The 14,684-nt window shown below is 39.9% G+C and overlaps 2 protein-coding genes across 5 annotated transcripts in view; one reads left to right on the top strand and one right to left on the bottom strand.

Moving 5' to 3' along the window:
- Positions 1-338: 338 nt before the first annotated feature.
- Positions 339-5,996, bottom strand: Hint1 (histidine triad nucleotide binding protein 1). Its single transcript, XM_076855751.2, has 3 exons — positions 5,798-5,996; positions 3,740-3,844; positions 339-654 (listed from the first exon to the last, which is right to left on the bottom strand). Exons 1-3 carry the CDS (start codon positions 5,909-5,911, stop codon positions 490-492), a joined length of 384 nt encoding a protein of 127 aa, XP_076711866.1. The 5' UTR covers positions 5,912-5,996; the 3' UTR covers positions 339-489.
- A 5,451-nt stretch (positions 5,997-11,447) lies between these two features.
- Lyrm7 (LYR motif containing 7) overlaps positions 11,448-14,684 on the top strand; it is a 37,982-nt gene continuing 34,745 nt past the window's right edge. For all 4 annotated transcript variants that reach the window (XM_076856431.1, XM_076856432.1, XM_076856433.2 and 1 more), the window contains exon 1: positions 11,448-11,515. In XM_076856431.1, the coding sequence (XP_076712546.1) occupies positions 11,498-11,515 (18 nt within the window). In that variant the 5' untranslated portion in view covers positions 11,448-11,497. The remainder of the gene's footprint in view (positions 11,516-14,684) is intronic.

Here is a 14,684-nt window from a genome sequence, read left to right on the forward strand (position 1 = left end):
GGAGAATGAGAATTAGATTAGAAAATCTTCTCCTGGACCAATACTTTAGCCAAATTTGTGAACTCTTGTGATTTGTCTTCAAAGACTAATCACACCATTATAACAATGCAGTATTCAAATGCTGTGTCCTCCTGGGGAAGCAAATATAAGAAATATGAGCTAAGGGTACAGCTCAGTGGTGGAGCACTTCCTAACACTTGCCAAGCTCTGGGTTCAATAACCAGCACTGTCTCCGCCCCCCGCCAAAAAAGGGCACAAAATCTCCAAAATATGAACCTACCTTTCATAAATTCCATCAAATACATTTCTTAAAAGAACCAATCAATTCAGAGACAGTAAACCATGCAACAATGTATTTATTATGTATAGGCATTTAAAATTATTTTCCCAATATCTCTAGACCGGGGCACAAATAATCATGCTGCTTAACATATTGGAAAATGCAAGCATAATCATTGCCTAGAGAAGGGAAAACCATCTAATACATGCTTAGCCAGGAGGCCAATTCATCTGCCGACCTCCAAGAACATGCAGATGAACATGATAGACAGACTGTCCTCCATCTGCACCTTCATTCACCACCATCCGATAACCCTTCTTCAGGCCTAGATCAGCAGCACATTTCTTGCCAACAATCATTAAATGTCCAAGAAGCTGAAAAAGAAAAAGAGTTTCTTAAGCAGAAGAAATTTACACCTTCTTGCCATTAAATAACAGTCAAGTTTAAATACCAAATTAAAATATTGCCAAGGTGAAACACACACCCTCTTGGGCAAATATTCTGAAACTCTCTTAATCCTAATACAGCATAATTTATAATTAAAATCCCATTAAAAGTAGGTACTTAGCCATTACTAATTTTAATAAACAAATCAAATATAAAATTTGCTGCTCCATTAAAAAGCTCTTTAATTATATTCCAAGTGTTTCTAAAAATATGTATGTGTGTCATTCCAATGACTTGGGAGACTGAAGTAGTAGGATCACAAGTTCAAGGCCAGCCTCAGCAACTCAATAAGACCCTTGGTGCCAGGAGCGGTGGCACATGCCTGTACTCCTAAGAGGCTCGGGAGGCTGAGGCAAGAGGATTGCAAGTTCAAAGCCAGCCTCGGCAACTTAACAAGGCTCTAACCAACTCAGCAAGATCCTGTCTCTAAGTAAAATATAAAAAAGGGCTAGGGATTTGCTCAGTGGTTAAGTGCCCCTGGTTTCAATCCTGGTAACAAAAAAAAAAAAAAAAAAAAAACTTGGCAATATGTACAGGTCCCGTCTCAAAATAAAAAATAAAAGGGTCTTGGACTGGAGTTGTGGCTCAGGGGCAGAACACTTGCCTAGAATGTGTGAGGCACTGGGTTTGATTCTCAGCACCACATATAAATAAATAAAAAATAAAGGCCTGTTGACAACTAAAAAAATATTTTTAAAAAATAAATAAAAATAAAAAGGTCTGAGGATGTATGTAGCTCAGTGGCAAAGTTCTCCAGTGCCGAAAGAAAATAAATAAATCTGAAGTCCCATTAGATCTTCTCCCTTTGGTACAGGGCTACTTACATTGAGATAGAAGAAACTCATCAAGGCACAAAAATGCCTCTTTGCTACTGCCCCCCAACATTAAAGAAGCAAGTCTGCTCTAGGAATCAAAACCCTTCTGAAGGTATAGTTTTCCCACTGTATTGAGTTAATAGTAAACAAAAGATATGTTGACTGTGGTGACAATGCTCTCTGCTTCCTGGAGTCATATTCTGAGCTGCCTTCCTCCACCTCACTTTTCCACCATTATATTCTGCCTCATCTTAGGCCCAGAGCAATTGATCCAGCTGTCTATGGACTAAGACCTCTGAAACTGTGAGCCCAAAAATAAACTTTTCCTCCTCTAAAAATTGTTTTTGTCAGATCTTTTGTTGCAGCAATGAAAAAGTTGACTAAAATACAGTTTTCTCTGCACAGAATAGGCAGCAGAGCCTACTATCCTGGTGCTTACTAAGGCAATGGGAACAAAAAACCTAAGACTCTCTCTCCCTTCCCTCTTTTCTTGCCATAGGAACTTCTTGAGAACTTGTAAAAATATTGGGAAAAGAGGCTAATCCCCTTTGTTCTCTTACCATGAGAAATAGCAAACAATGAACTGGTACTTTAAAGTTCTTTCTGTCACCCAACCTGCCTCTCTCTAACTTTTATTAAGAGACAAAGTTGGCAACACATAGGTAGACTCCTTGTGTAAACAGGACAAATTGCCCATTGACTGTATTGAAAAACAAAAACAAATGACCCAAAGTGAAATTAGGTATTTGCCACAGGTCCTACAAGTCCCCAGGCAATGTAAGAGATCTGGCAATGTCCACAGGAAAAACTACTACAGTGTGCTTTTTAAGTTATACCTTAATTTCACAGGTTTTCTAATTCCCTCTATAGAGCTAAGCAATTGATTCTGACTACCCTCTCTTTCTGTTTCTGGCCCATTGCCTCTAACCCAAGAAAGTCATAAGGGCAAAGAAAAATGTTCAGACACATTTCAATATTATACAATCCTATCAATGGGATCTGAAATATTAAAAACATTAAAGTCTGACTAGTACAATGTGATTCTAAGACTGTTGGGCTTTTGAAATTTTTGAAATACATATATTTGGGGGGCTGAGAATTAAACCCAGGGCCTTGTGCATGCTAGGTAAGTGATCTACCACTGAGCTACATCCCCAGCCCTCAACTTCTATCTTAATTTCACAGGTTTCCTGGTTGCTTCAATATAACAAAGTAATTAGATTATGACTACCCCTCTGTTTCTGGACTACTGCCTCTAAACCAAGAGTCATCAAATTTTCTCTGCAAAGGGCCAGACAGTGGATTACTTGGCCTCTATTAAAAACTACTCAAGGGCTGGGGTTGGGGCTCAGTGATAGAGCACTTGCCTTGAACCTGTGAGCAACTAGGTTTGAATCTTAGCACCATATAAAAGCAAATAAATAAAACAAAGGTATTTAAAAAACTATAAATAAAAACTTTATTTATACTGGAATCCAAACCTATAAATACAACTGTCCACTAAATAATTCACACAAGACATTTCTTAATTTCTTTTATTCAAGGGTCTTTGTAGAACAAAAGTAGCCATGGACACTAAACAAATAAAGTTATTGTATTCCAATAAAACTTTATTTATAAAAATAAGCAGCCAGTTAGATGTGGCCCACAGCCCAGCTGCCAGTCCTGGCTCAATTATGGGTTTAGTAATCAGATTTATAGACATAATAGGAATGTGCATTTGTAATTGAGTGTTGGAGAGGTTCACTTTGAGATATGCATGTGGATTCTAATGTTATCTATTTTGGGTAGACATGATTAAATTTGACTTGGAGTTTCATAAACTAGTGAGTTTCCTTTCAGTATAGGCCTTGAATGTTTTTGCACAAATTATCCTTTAGAAGATTTGTCATTACCAAAATTTTGGTCATAATTTTAATATTTTCTATTTGTATTTTTTCCCTCTCATTCAATCATGTAGCACACCAGTTCTTGGTCTTATGACATGCCAATAAAATCTATTTTATTTCTCTATATGCCTAATTTATAAAAATCAAAAATTACTTCTGTATGTTTACCTTACTTCAAAGTGTCACAATGCTTTGTTTTTCCTCAGTAATGCTCTTAGGAAGATGAAAAAATGACACCATTTTAAGAACAAAATATAATCTCCCAATTTAAAAAGCAATAAAATAAACTGTGTTGGAATTTTACTTACATTTTCATCATCATCTTCTGCAGCAGAAATCTGGGTTATATGTTTCTTGGGTACCACCAGAAAATGTGTTGGTGCTTGAGGGGCAATGTCATGGAAAGCAAGACACTAAGGGGTTAAAAAAAAAAGTCAAAGTTTTAGTATATTATCTGCTTGGCTTAAACTTTTTCTTTCAACATGTATTCATTAAACACTAACCATGTGGGAGACACTGTACTAGATGCTAAAAAATATAAATAAACAATGCACATACAGACTCCATGACCCCTTCTAAAAAGAAATTAACCACATCATCTCCCCAGTCAAGATCTCCTGAAACTCTTTACCTCCAAGTTATACTGTCCTTCAAAGCCCTCTATCCTCAGAGCTTTCCCCCTCTACTTCAAAGATGCTCTCTCCCTCCATACCCAACTTTTGCTGTTTAATTTTAAATGCTAGTCATTCCTCAACTTGAAGTGCTAAATCCTCTCTTCCTAGCACACCCATATATACTATATACATATATATATATATATATATAAAATTTCTGAAGGAAACCTGATTCCCTTCCCCTCACACTTTCTCTAGTCAGAGTCCTGATTGTGTAATTTCTGTGTGTGTTTTTTTTTTTCCCCTTTACAGGAATTAATCAGTTTTGTAATCACACGTTTGTCTCATATTTAAAGATGTATTCTTCCCATTTAACCCAACTATTTAAGAAACATATATGTTACCTTTTGTGGAACTGAACAGTAGCATTCTGACAAATCATTTACCACACTAGAAGTATCTGTAAATACACATACTGTATGAATGTCTTTATATCATTTGTTCTTTACTGAAAGTGGAGGCTGCTTAATAGAACTCATGCATGTTTATTTGTCTCAGAAGTAATTTTATTTGGTATTCCCTACAAAATGCTGTATCATGCTGTTGTGCTGAACAAAAGTCCTTACTTCAACATTCATTTATAAAAAGCAACTGGAAACTTTTAAAAAGAAACATGCTTTTTCTAAAACAAAAGAACTTCCCAACTAGTAACAAAAGTATCTAAATAAAATCCAACTCAAAAGAACTAATTAAACCTTAGATAAGGCTTTGAATCTAGTATCAGTAGCACTGGTTTTCTTTTATTCCGTTATTTCTTAAAGTTTGTAGATGGACACAGTAACTTTATTTATTTTTATGTGGTGCTGAGGATCGAACCCAGTGCCTCACATATGTTAGGTGAGCCACCTCTGACCACAACCCCAGCCCTCTTAAAAGTTTTTTAACAAAATGTTTACAAAAGTTTTTCTACCTATATGTGCCAAACTCCTGCTCAGCTTTATTTATACTGGAATCAAAACCTATAAATACAACTGCCCACTAAATAATTCACACAAGACATTTCTTAAGTTTAATCAACAAGGATTTCACCTGTAATGAAGTTAACTACTTAAGAACTATAAAACTAAAAGTTATAAAACTGTTTCCCGTGGAATACGAAAGAAATCACTGACTTAAGTGCACGTTTTTCAGCGGTACAGATCAAGCAGAGCACATCCCAGCCCGCCCTGCGCGACCCTGCGGCCGCCAGCGCAACGCGGTGCGCCTGCTGTGCGGTGCGGTTCCGGCCGAAGCCGCGCGGGGACGCCCGGGGAGGGCCAGCTGTGCGCGGGAGATCTCAGAGATTGGGCCCGAGTCAGGGCGCGATCGGGTTTCTCCCTGTCAAGCAGAGCGCGGGCGAGATTGCGAGATTCCTGACACCAACGTGGCCCGCGGCAGACGCGGAGCCGGCGGGCGTTGCTCCCGAGGAGTCCACGCGCCCAACGCCTGCCCAGGCTCCGCGGTGTGCAGCCCCACGAGCGGCCGGCGGCCTGGCCCGCACCCGTGGCTGATAACGCGTAACTGGAGCGCCGGCACGCGCCGGCAGGCCGCTTCCATACCCGCCGCCCTGCCCGTTGGCTGGGGGCCCGAGGTAGAGGCCACGCGGGCGCACGGCCGGGGCGGCGGGGCCCCTTCCCTCCCCTCCAGGGAAACCGGCGGGTCCTCGGGCCATTGCCCCGCCTTAGCCCCCGAGCGAGACGTGCCAGCGCCTACTTGGTCATCCTCGAAAATGATTTTGGCGGGGATTTCCTTGCGGATTATCTTCTCGAAGATGGTGTCGCCGTCAGAAGGCTGGGCCACCTGAGCCTTGGCGATTTCATCTGCCATCTCGGCCACCCTCCCGCACGGTGGCCAGGGGGGAAGTCGAGAAGAGGGAGGAACCCGGGGAGCCGGCAGAGGGCGTGTGCACGCGGTCCCGGCCACGCCTGCGCAGGGACCGCTGCTCGCGCGCTCGAGTGGTTCTGCGACTGCGTACTAGCCACCCGGGCTGCAGATGCGGCTGCGGCAAGCGCGCGGAAGTAGCGAGTACACCTCCTGCAAGGAGACACACCCGGGTCGTTTTCCCTTCGTCCTTTCTGGTTTGCCGCGGAGTGGAGCTATTGGCTTAAGCCTTTCATTTGCTTATGGACCCTTGTAGGAAAAAATGGACGCTGTGACTAAAAAGATTTGATTATATGCTGCTGGCTCCTGTTTGCTGACTGAGACATCTTAACACTTCCTTTCTCAACTACTTAATTAAGGTCTCGGCTAGAGCAATGAAGTCCATTTTGCATCAAGTTGTTTCTTTCCCTAGCAGTGGCTCTCAACTTTGCGCATTAAAGTCACTTGGAGATGTTATTTATTTATTGGCAGTGGGGATTTATTTTTTGGTATCCATCTCTGTGGCACACGCCTGTGATCCCAGCGACTCAGGAGGCTGAGACAGAAGGATCACAAGTTGGAAGCCAGCCTCAGCAATTTAGCAAGACCCTGTTCAAAATAAAAAGTAAGGACTGGGATTACAACTCAGTGATAGAATGCTTATCTAAAGCCCTGGGTTCAATCCCCTATATCACACACGCACACACAAGAATGGATAAATACTCTTAATAAAATAAATAATTTAAAAAGGCAGGAGATGTAGCTCAGCGATAGAGCATCTCTGGGTTCAATCCCCAGTGCCCCAAAACAAAACAAGTTAGTAAAATCATTCGGGAAGCTTTTAAAATTCCCTGTGAACCTGGCAATACACCAGACCAATTAAATCCAAATCTCTGAGGATAAGACCCAGGGATCAGTATTTGTAAACGCCCTTGGCTGCTCTCCAAAGATTCCCCCCCCCCCCAGCAGTCATCAACAAAGTGTAAAATACCTCACCTTAAAGGAACAAAGCCTTCCTTAATCCCACCTCCCCTTCCATATCTTGGCTCCTTTTAAAAAAGTGTTCTTTGCACATTATGTACACTTTCTCAGCTTTCACTTTTTAGTCCATTTCTCGCTTATCAAGGGTACTTTTTAGTACTAACAATTCTAGTTATCATGCTAGATCCCCTGGCATCATTTGCTACTGTTGACCATTCCCTCCTTTCAGCAGTGGATTTCACTCTACCACTTCTCTGCTGCCATTTTCTCCTTCCTTCACAGTGAGCTTCAGTTCCATACTTCTCAGTGGTTTCTGTTCTTGGCCTCCTTTTTAGATAACACAATCTCCATTGTCCATATTCAGAAAACTGTAACTATACCTCCTGAGTTACCCTTAACTTAACCACTTTGTTTTGGCAAAATTATTCCTAGTGGTTCCCTTTAATCTTAAAAGTGCCCCTTAACCTCTATTATCAAAGACATTACTGCCACAATTGATGGAATCTAAATAATGCCTATAAATGAGACAATAGTTTTTAAATCATGTTAATATCCTTTTTAACAACAGCAAAATTTTCAAAATCATTTGGTCTAAAGTGGGGTCCTCTAAGTTAGGTTTCTAACATGTTCCTAGGAAATGTGGTTGCTGCTGAACCTGGAACCACACTTTGAGGACCACCAGGTATGTTTTATAGGAAAACATCCTCTGACATATTTAGAGGTATAGGAGTATCATGTCTGCAACCTACTCTCAAACAGTTCAGAGGGAAAAAAAAATCTTTCGAGAAGGATAAGTAATCACAGTAAAATGTTAACATTTGGAGAATCTTTTTTTTTTATATATATATATTTTTTAGTTGCCATCGGACCTTTATTTTATTTATTTATATGCAGTGCTGAGAATTGAACCTAGTACCTCACACATGCTAGGCAAGCGCTCTACCACTGAACCACAGCCCCAGCATTTAGAGAATCTTAGTGAAAGGCATATATAAATTCTGTATTTTTCTGGCAACTTTCCTTTAAGTCTAAAATTGTCAAAAAAAAAAAAAAAAGAAGAAGAAGAAGAAAAGAAGAGAAAGAAATAAAGAAAAAGAAAAAAGAAAGTGCTATTTTAGCCCCAGCTACTAAGGAGACTAAGGCAGGAGGATCACTTGAGCCCAGGAGCTTGGAGCCAGTGAGGGCAACATAGTGAGGCCCTGTCTCAAGAGATAAAATGTGTCTATTTTGGATAATAAATAATACAGACAACTTCCACGTCATCTAAAGGCTGTATCATCTAAAGGCTGTATCATCTATAAAGCAATCACTTAGGTACTTGTCTCCTGACCTGTCTCTCCCCTTAATTCCATACTAGCCAAAAAATGTAAATTATTTCTTACTCATCACCTCCACTTACTGTCTACAAGGCCCTTGAAATATAGTTTTACTCTGTCCACAACAAACCCAAACCACCTCCTATTATATTCAATATCCATGATAGGGCTGGGGATGTGGCTCAAGCGGTAGCATGCTCGCCTGGCATGCGTGCGGCCCGGGTTCGATCCTCAGCACCACATACAAAGATGTTGTGTCTGCTGAAAACTAAAAAAATAAATATGAAAAAAATTAATTTAAAAAAATCCATGATAGAACCATTCACCGAGTTGCTCAAGTTAAGAGGTTTGAAATTAATCTTAAATCTTCTGTGGCATTTTCAACAGATATCATGAACCTAATTCTCATTTCCTCTATCCCCACTACTCTAATCCAATATCATCCCTGGCCTGGAGTCCTTGGAGGGACTTCTAGTTGGAAAGACTCTCTGCTTTCATGGTCATCAGTTTGCCACACAGTACCCAAAGTGTTCTTTGCAAAATATAAATCATGATGCCACTCTTTTGCCAGGTAATATTCCTGGGAATTCCATCACAGAATAATTCACATCCTGGCAGCTTCTCCTATCTCATCTCCTCCTATTGCAACCTGATGATTTGGTCTCACCGACTGAGGATGAGGTAGGTGGAATCTTGCCATATCCTAATCCCTGAGGCCTATGAATATGTTACCTTACATGGAAAAGGGATTTTGCAGATTGATTAAGGATCTCAAGGTAGGGAGATTTCTGGATTATTCACGGGGATCCAGTGTAATCACAGGGCCCTTTGTGAGTGAAAGAAAGAGATTCCATCACAGGAGTGAGAGAGAGAGAGATGTGATATCAGAAGCAGGGTGGAGATTTGAAGATGTTCTGCTGTTGGCTTTAATGATGGAAAGAGCCATCACAAGTGGCCTGGAAGTCATAAGTCAAACTGGATTCTACTCAGCTAAAATGAAATTGTCAAAAGGGCTGCATTCTTTGAAGACTCTACAAGTGAATCAACTCTCTTACCTTTTCCACCTTCCAGAGACCACCTGCACTCTTGGTGTGTGGCCTCCTCCATCTTCAAAGTGAGCGCAGGAGTATCTTCAGGCTTCTTCCTGTCTCTTCTTCCTTTTTCTACTTTAAATAATCTTTATCCAAGGATCAAGAATTTGTGCTCCATTTGTGTACAAGTGTCAAAATGCATTCTACTGTCAAATTAAAAATTTTTAAAAATCTTTGTTTTTCATTAGGCACAACATACAATCCAAGATAATATTCCATCCCTAAATTCTTAATTTAATCATATCTGTAAAGCCCCTTTCATCACATAAAGTAATATAATCAAAGGTCCTGGACATATAATCTTTTGGAGGGCATTATATTCCCTACAACAAAGCTCTGTGAACTTATGTGATGTTGGAATTTCCTGTTTGGTTCTGGGCCACACACTTTCAGATGCAGACAAACACGGACGCTTTAACCAGAAAGAGTTATTTCATTTGTGGAACAGTGAAAGGAACCACAAAGGTTTATGTAAGACAAAAGCACCCACAGATTGAACTGATTTGGACATTATAGGAACTAAATTTTCAAATATCAGAAGATGATCAAGCATGGTGGTGCAGGCCTGTAATCTCAACAGCTAGGGAGGCTGAGACACAGGTATTATAAGTTCAAGACCAACCTTAGCAATTTAGTGAGGCCCCAAGCATCTAGTGAGACCCTGTCTCAAAATAAAAAAGGTTGAGGCTGTTAAATTGAGGTGATTGTTAAATTAGCCCTGGGATAAATCCCCAGTACTCCCGCCACCTTCACCAAAATCGGATGTGGGATTTTGATTGGCTGAATACAGGACCCTAGTCAGCCAGAGATTACCATAATAAATTACAAATTTTCAATAAATTGGGCTATGATTTTAAAGGGGAATTTTTTTTTTTTAAAAAAAGCATCTTTTAATCATTGTCACCATTCAGAAGGCACTACAATACAATGTCTTAAGATCAACTAATTTATCATGTCCTGGATTCAATACAATATCCAGTACATTAGTTTAATTGCTTGATTATGTCAAATGCTTTTCCACAAATCTAATGCACCATAATATGTTTTTTTAAGCCAGGCACGGTGGCACACACATGTAATCCCAGCGACTCAGAAGGCTCATAAATTGAAGGCCAGCCTCAGGAATTCAGTGAGGCCGGGAGCAACTTGGTCAGACCCTGTCTCAAAATAAAATATAAAAAGGACTGGGGATATAGTCAGTGGTAATGCTCTGTTGGGTTCAATCCCCAGTATAATAATAATAATAATAATAATAATAATAATAATAATAACAATAATAATAAAAAGTAGACTATTATCTACTATTCTCATGACGCAGTATATTGAAATGCAGATAATAGAGAGGAAAGGGGGCCTTGAGTTCCATTGCTCCAAATCTTTCATTCTTTATAAAAAGTCAATTGTACCTAGAAATTAATCTGAAAGTTTGTGGGGGGAACAACTCTTATGACATAGGAACAAGGTTGAGATTTTTCTTACCGCTTGCAAAGTAAACTGTACTTAAAAGTGCTTCCTTGTTATGATGCTGTTAATAAGTTACCCATTTCCTCCTCTAGCAAAACAAGTAGGGCAAATTAAGTAGGTAGGATATAAAGGGTATGGATAGTCTTTGTAATCAGGCTTAGCAGATTTGTATCCCAGGCCTCCATTTAATAGCCATGTGAACTTCAGCAAGTAACTCACTTCACCTTCTTTGAAAGAATGAAAGAATATCAGTTTTTTAAAAATCAGCGTTCCAATCAGTGCCCAGTGTAGTTGTTAATGCTTGATTATTACTGATGCACGTTTCTAAAGAAACTGTCCCAACCGGGAAACGCTAAAATACAAGATATTCAAAACGTAACCAAAGCCCGAAAGAAAAGATAACCACTCAAGACGGAAGAGATTCTGCCCCTAATAAAGATGGCTTCCAGGTGATTTCCTTTTTTCTCTGGCCAGTAATTGGGCTCCAGTACTTCTCGCGGTTTTACAGTTGTAAATTGGCAAATGCCTCTCCCTGGTTCTTCCGAGGAAGGCGGGGCTACGGATATGCTGCGTGATGATTGGTTGTGGCGCGCTAGGAACTTGGCCGCCGGGAATTGGAAGTCAACGCCAGGCCTTGATTGGTTGCCAAGAGGCGGGGCGACTCAACCGCTTGAGTGGTGGCCGCCACCGCGAAGAGAGCCATGGGTCAGGCAGCCAAGGTGACAGGGCCTGGGGAGGGAGTGGGTGCGGTGCCGACGGTTAAGAGTAATAAGTTCGTGGCCGTGGGCTTGCAAAGGTTGTCTGGAGTTTCTGGAGGCTGGGGTTCGGGACCCTTTCTGGAGGATGATGACCAACCCTGAAGGGCAGTCGTGGGTTCATGCAGGTGCGGAGAAGGAAGGGAGAAGTCAATACGGTTCTTAGTTCTTTGTGCTAACGGGCACCGAGTGTTATGTGTGATAAAAGCACGCGACTTGAGTTCTGAGTAATTGAGGGACCGATTTCAGGTCTCTGAGAAGTACAGGAGATGTTAAACACAATCCGGAGTTAAAACCATGCAATGATGAGGAATGTTTACTCAGATGATCAGAAGGTGTACAGAAGTGTAGGAACCAAAGGAAACTGAGCCCCGGCAGAATTATTTGCAAAGGTAATATTTAGCGATAAATAGCAGAAATTGTGAGACCCAAGTTCTCAAAGTTTGGGATGTGCTGGACCTACTGCATTACTCTCTAAAGACCTGGTCTCAGATTCTTTTCTCGTCGAGCCCATGCCCATTTCTTACCAGTGCCCAATTCTTGACTTTAAATATCAACATTGTGGCCCATTAGGACTTGCAGTTGTCACTGGCCAAAACAGGCACAGAAAGGAAGCAGTGTGTTTATGGTTGATCAATAATAGGGAGCCACAAAGCGGTCCTCTTGTTCTATTGAACTTTGAATACACTTTAATATAAGTCACAACAATAGAAGCAAAATTGTACTGCCTGAGTCTCCTGAATAGCTGGGACTAAAAGCTTGTGCCAGGTCTAGTTTACCTCTCCACACTTTCTGAAATTCCTTGCAACATGTCTTCTACTACTCTTGCAATATTAAATTTCCAGGTTTCTATGATGGCATCTGTGTGAGTGTGTGTGTGTGTGCTGAGATTGAACCCAAGGCCTCACAGTGTTAAGCATATGCTATACTATGGTGCCTTTAAAATCCATATTTTTGCCAACAGTCTCTTCAGGGCTATCAAAACTTTTACTACCAAGCACGTCAGAATTCTTCCTTCCTGTACGCAGTAATCAATTAGAAAGCTACTTGCACATTTTGGGGTACTTGTTACAGCAGCATCCCATTTCCCAGTACCAAAATCTGCATTTGTCTCCTACATTTGTCTTAACAAAGTACAGGTTAAGCATCCCTAATACCAACATTGGTAATCTGAAATTCTCTGAACCATAAAACTTATTGAGCATCAATGTGATTCTTAAAAAGTTTCAGATTTTTGGAGCATTTTGGATTTCAGATTTTCAGATTAGGGGTGCTGATCCAATAATTTTATGCAAATATTCCAAAATTTTGAGAAACCTCAAAATCTGGAAAATTTCTGGTCACAAAAATTTTGGCTAAGGACACTCAACCTGCCATAAACAGTGTGGCTTAGAACAACAGAAATTTATTGTCTCACAGTAACAAGGCTAGAAATCCATGGTCAAGATGTCAGCAAGGCCACACTTCCTCTGAAACACTGTGCGGTGTCTTTCCTTGCTTTTTCTTAGCTTCCAATGGTGGTTCTGTGCCTTGCTGTTGTATCATTCCAGTTTCTATCTTGGTCTTCACCAGGCTCTCTTTCCTCTGTGTGTTTATAATCCGTGTGGTATTTTCCCCACATTGGAGTCTCATTGGAGTAGGTCACCCTAGTGACCTCATCTTAACTTGATTACATCTTGCAAAAGGTTTATTTCCTAGTAAAGTCACATTTACAGGTGTCTGGGATTAGGACTTCAACTTCTTTTGGGAGTATGCACATCTCAAAGCATAGTAGTATGGATATTCCACATTTTGTTTACCTATTCATGAGGTTGTAGACATTTAGGTTGTTTCTACTTTTTGACTATTATGAATAATGCTACTGTGAACATGTTTTCATTTTTCTTGGGTATATATCTAGTAATAGAATTGTAATCGAATTATTGGATTTTGAGATGACTGCATTTTAACTTTTTGAGCAACTGCTAAACTTTTCCAGAGCAGCTGTATTTTTTTTTCATTTTCACCAATAATATATAAGAATTTTGTTTTTTCCATATCCTTGCCAACACTTGTTATTGACTTTGTTTTACTATTGCTATTCTACTGGGATGTGGTAACATCTTATTGTGGTCTAGATTTGGATTTTCCAGAAGGGAAAGAATGTTGAACATCTTTCATAGCTCATTGGACGTTTGTGCATCTTTTTTCGGAAAAATGTCTACTCAAATCCTTTGCATATTTGAAAAATTAGGGTTATAAGTGTTCTTTTGATATTCTGGGTATTAAGCCCTTATCAATTATATGATTTACAGATACTTTCTACCATTCTGTGGGTTTTTTTTCTTTTTTCTGTTTCTTTGAGATAGGGTCTCACTCTGTTGCTTAGACTGAACTCATAGTTGGCAGTCTGCCTCAACCTCCCAAGTTCCTCTTGTACCTGGCTGGTTTTTGTTTGGTTTTGTTTGATACTAGAGTCTAAACCCAGTTGTGCTTTACCACTGAGCTAGAGCCCCAGACCATTTTTTTTTTTTTTTTTTTTTTTTTGAGACAGGGTCTCAAAACTAAAAGTTTCTAAGGCAGACCCAAAACTTGGGATCTCCTGCCTCAGCCTCCTGGGTTGCTGGGATTACAAGTGTGTGCCATAGTACCTAACTTTTTTTCTTTTTTGATAGTGTCTTTTCCCTTTCCTTTTTTAAAATAAAATTTTATAAAGATGATAAATATGTAAAGTTTAAGAAGTAAAATTGAAAATCAGTAGACACCCATTTTCTTCTACTTATTCCCAATTCTTGCTTCCCAGAGATAAGTGCTTTTTAATCATTTTAATCATCTGGGATTTACTTCATATTTCTAAATAACATGTTTAAACTGCTATTCATTGGTTTCTTTCTCTTTTGAGATATTTTTTGTTGACATTTAGCTATAGAAGATGAGGACTAGTCTCACTCTCATACGTTGTCTTCAAAATGTATAATTTTTTTTTTTTGAGAATTTTTTTTAATATTTATTTTTTAGTTTTCGGTGGACACAACACCTTTGTATGTGGTGCTGAGGATCGAACCTGGGCTGCACACATGCCAGGCGAGCACGCTACCGCTTGAGCCACATCCCCAGCCCCAAAATGTATAATTTTTGAAGAATCAGTTTTCAT

The sequence above is a fragment of the Callospermophilus lateralis genome, chromosome 5, assembly GCF_048772815.1.
Source record: "Callospermophilus lateralis isolate mCalLat2 chromosome 5, mCalLat2.hap1, whole genome shotgun sequence".
Classification (NCBI taxonomy): Eukaryota; Metazoa; Chordata; class Mammalia; order Rodentia; family Sciuridae; genus Callospermophilus; species Callospermophilus lateralis.

What these genes read in the sequence shown, in the direction of transcription:
- Hint1 (XM_076855751.2), bottom strand. Translation starts at nt 5,911, where the DNA reads ATGGCAGATGAAATCGCCAAGGCTCAGGTGGCCCAGCCTTCTGACGGC. An exon ending in TCATTTTCGAGGATGACCAA is followed by an intron (nt 3,845 to 5,797) that starts GTAGGCGCTGGC and finishes TTAACCCCTTAG; the next exon opens with TGTCTTGCTTTCCATGACAT. An exon ending in CAGAAGATGATGATGAAAAT is followed by an intron (nt 655 to 3,739) that starts GTAAGTAAAATT and finishes TTTCTTTTTCAG; the next exon opens with CTTCTTGGACATTTAATGAT.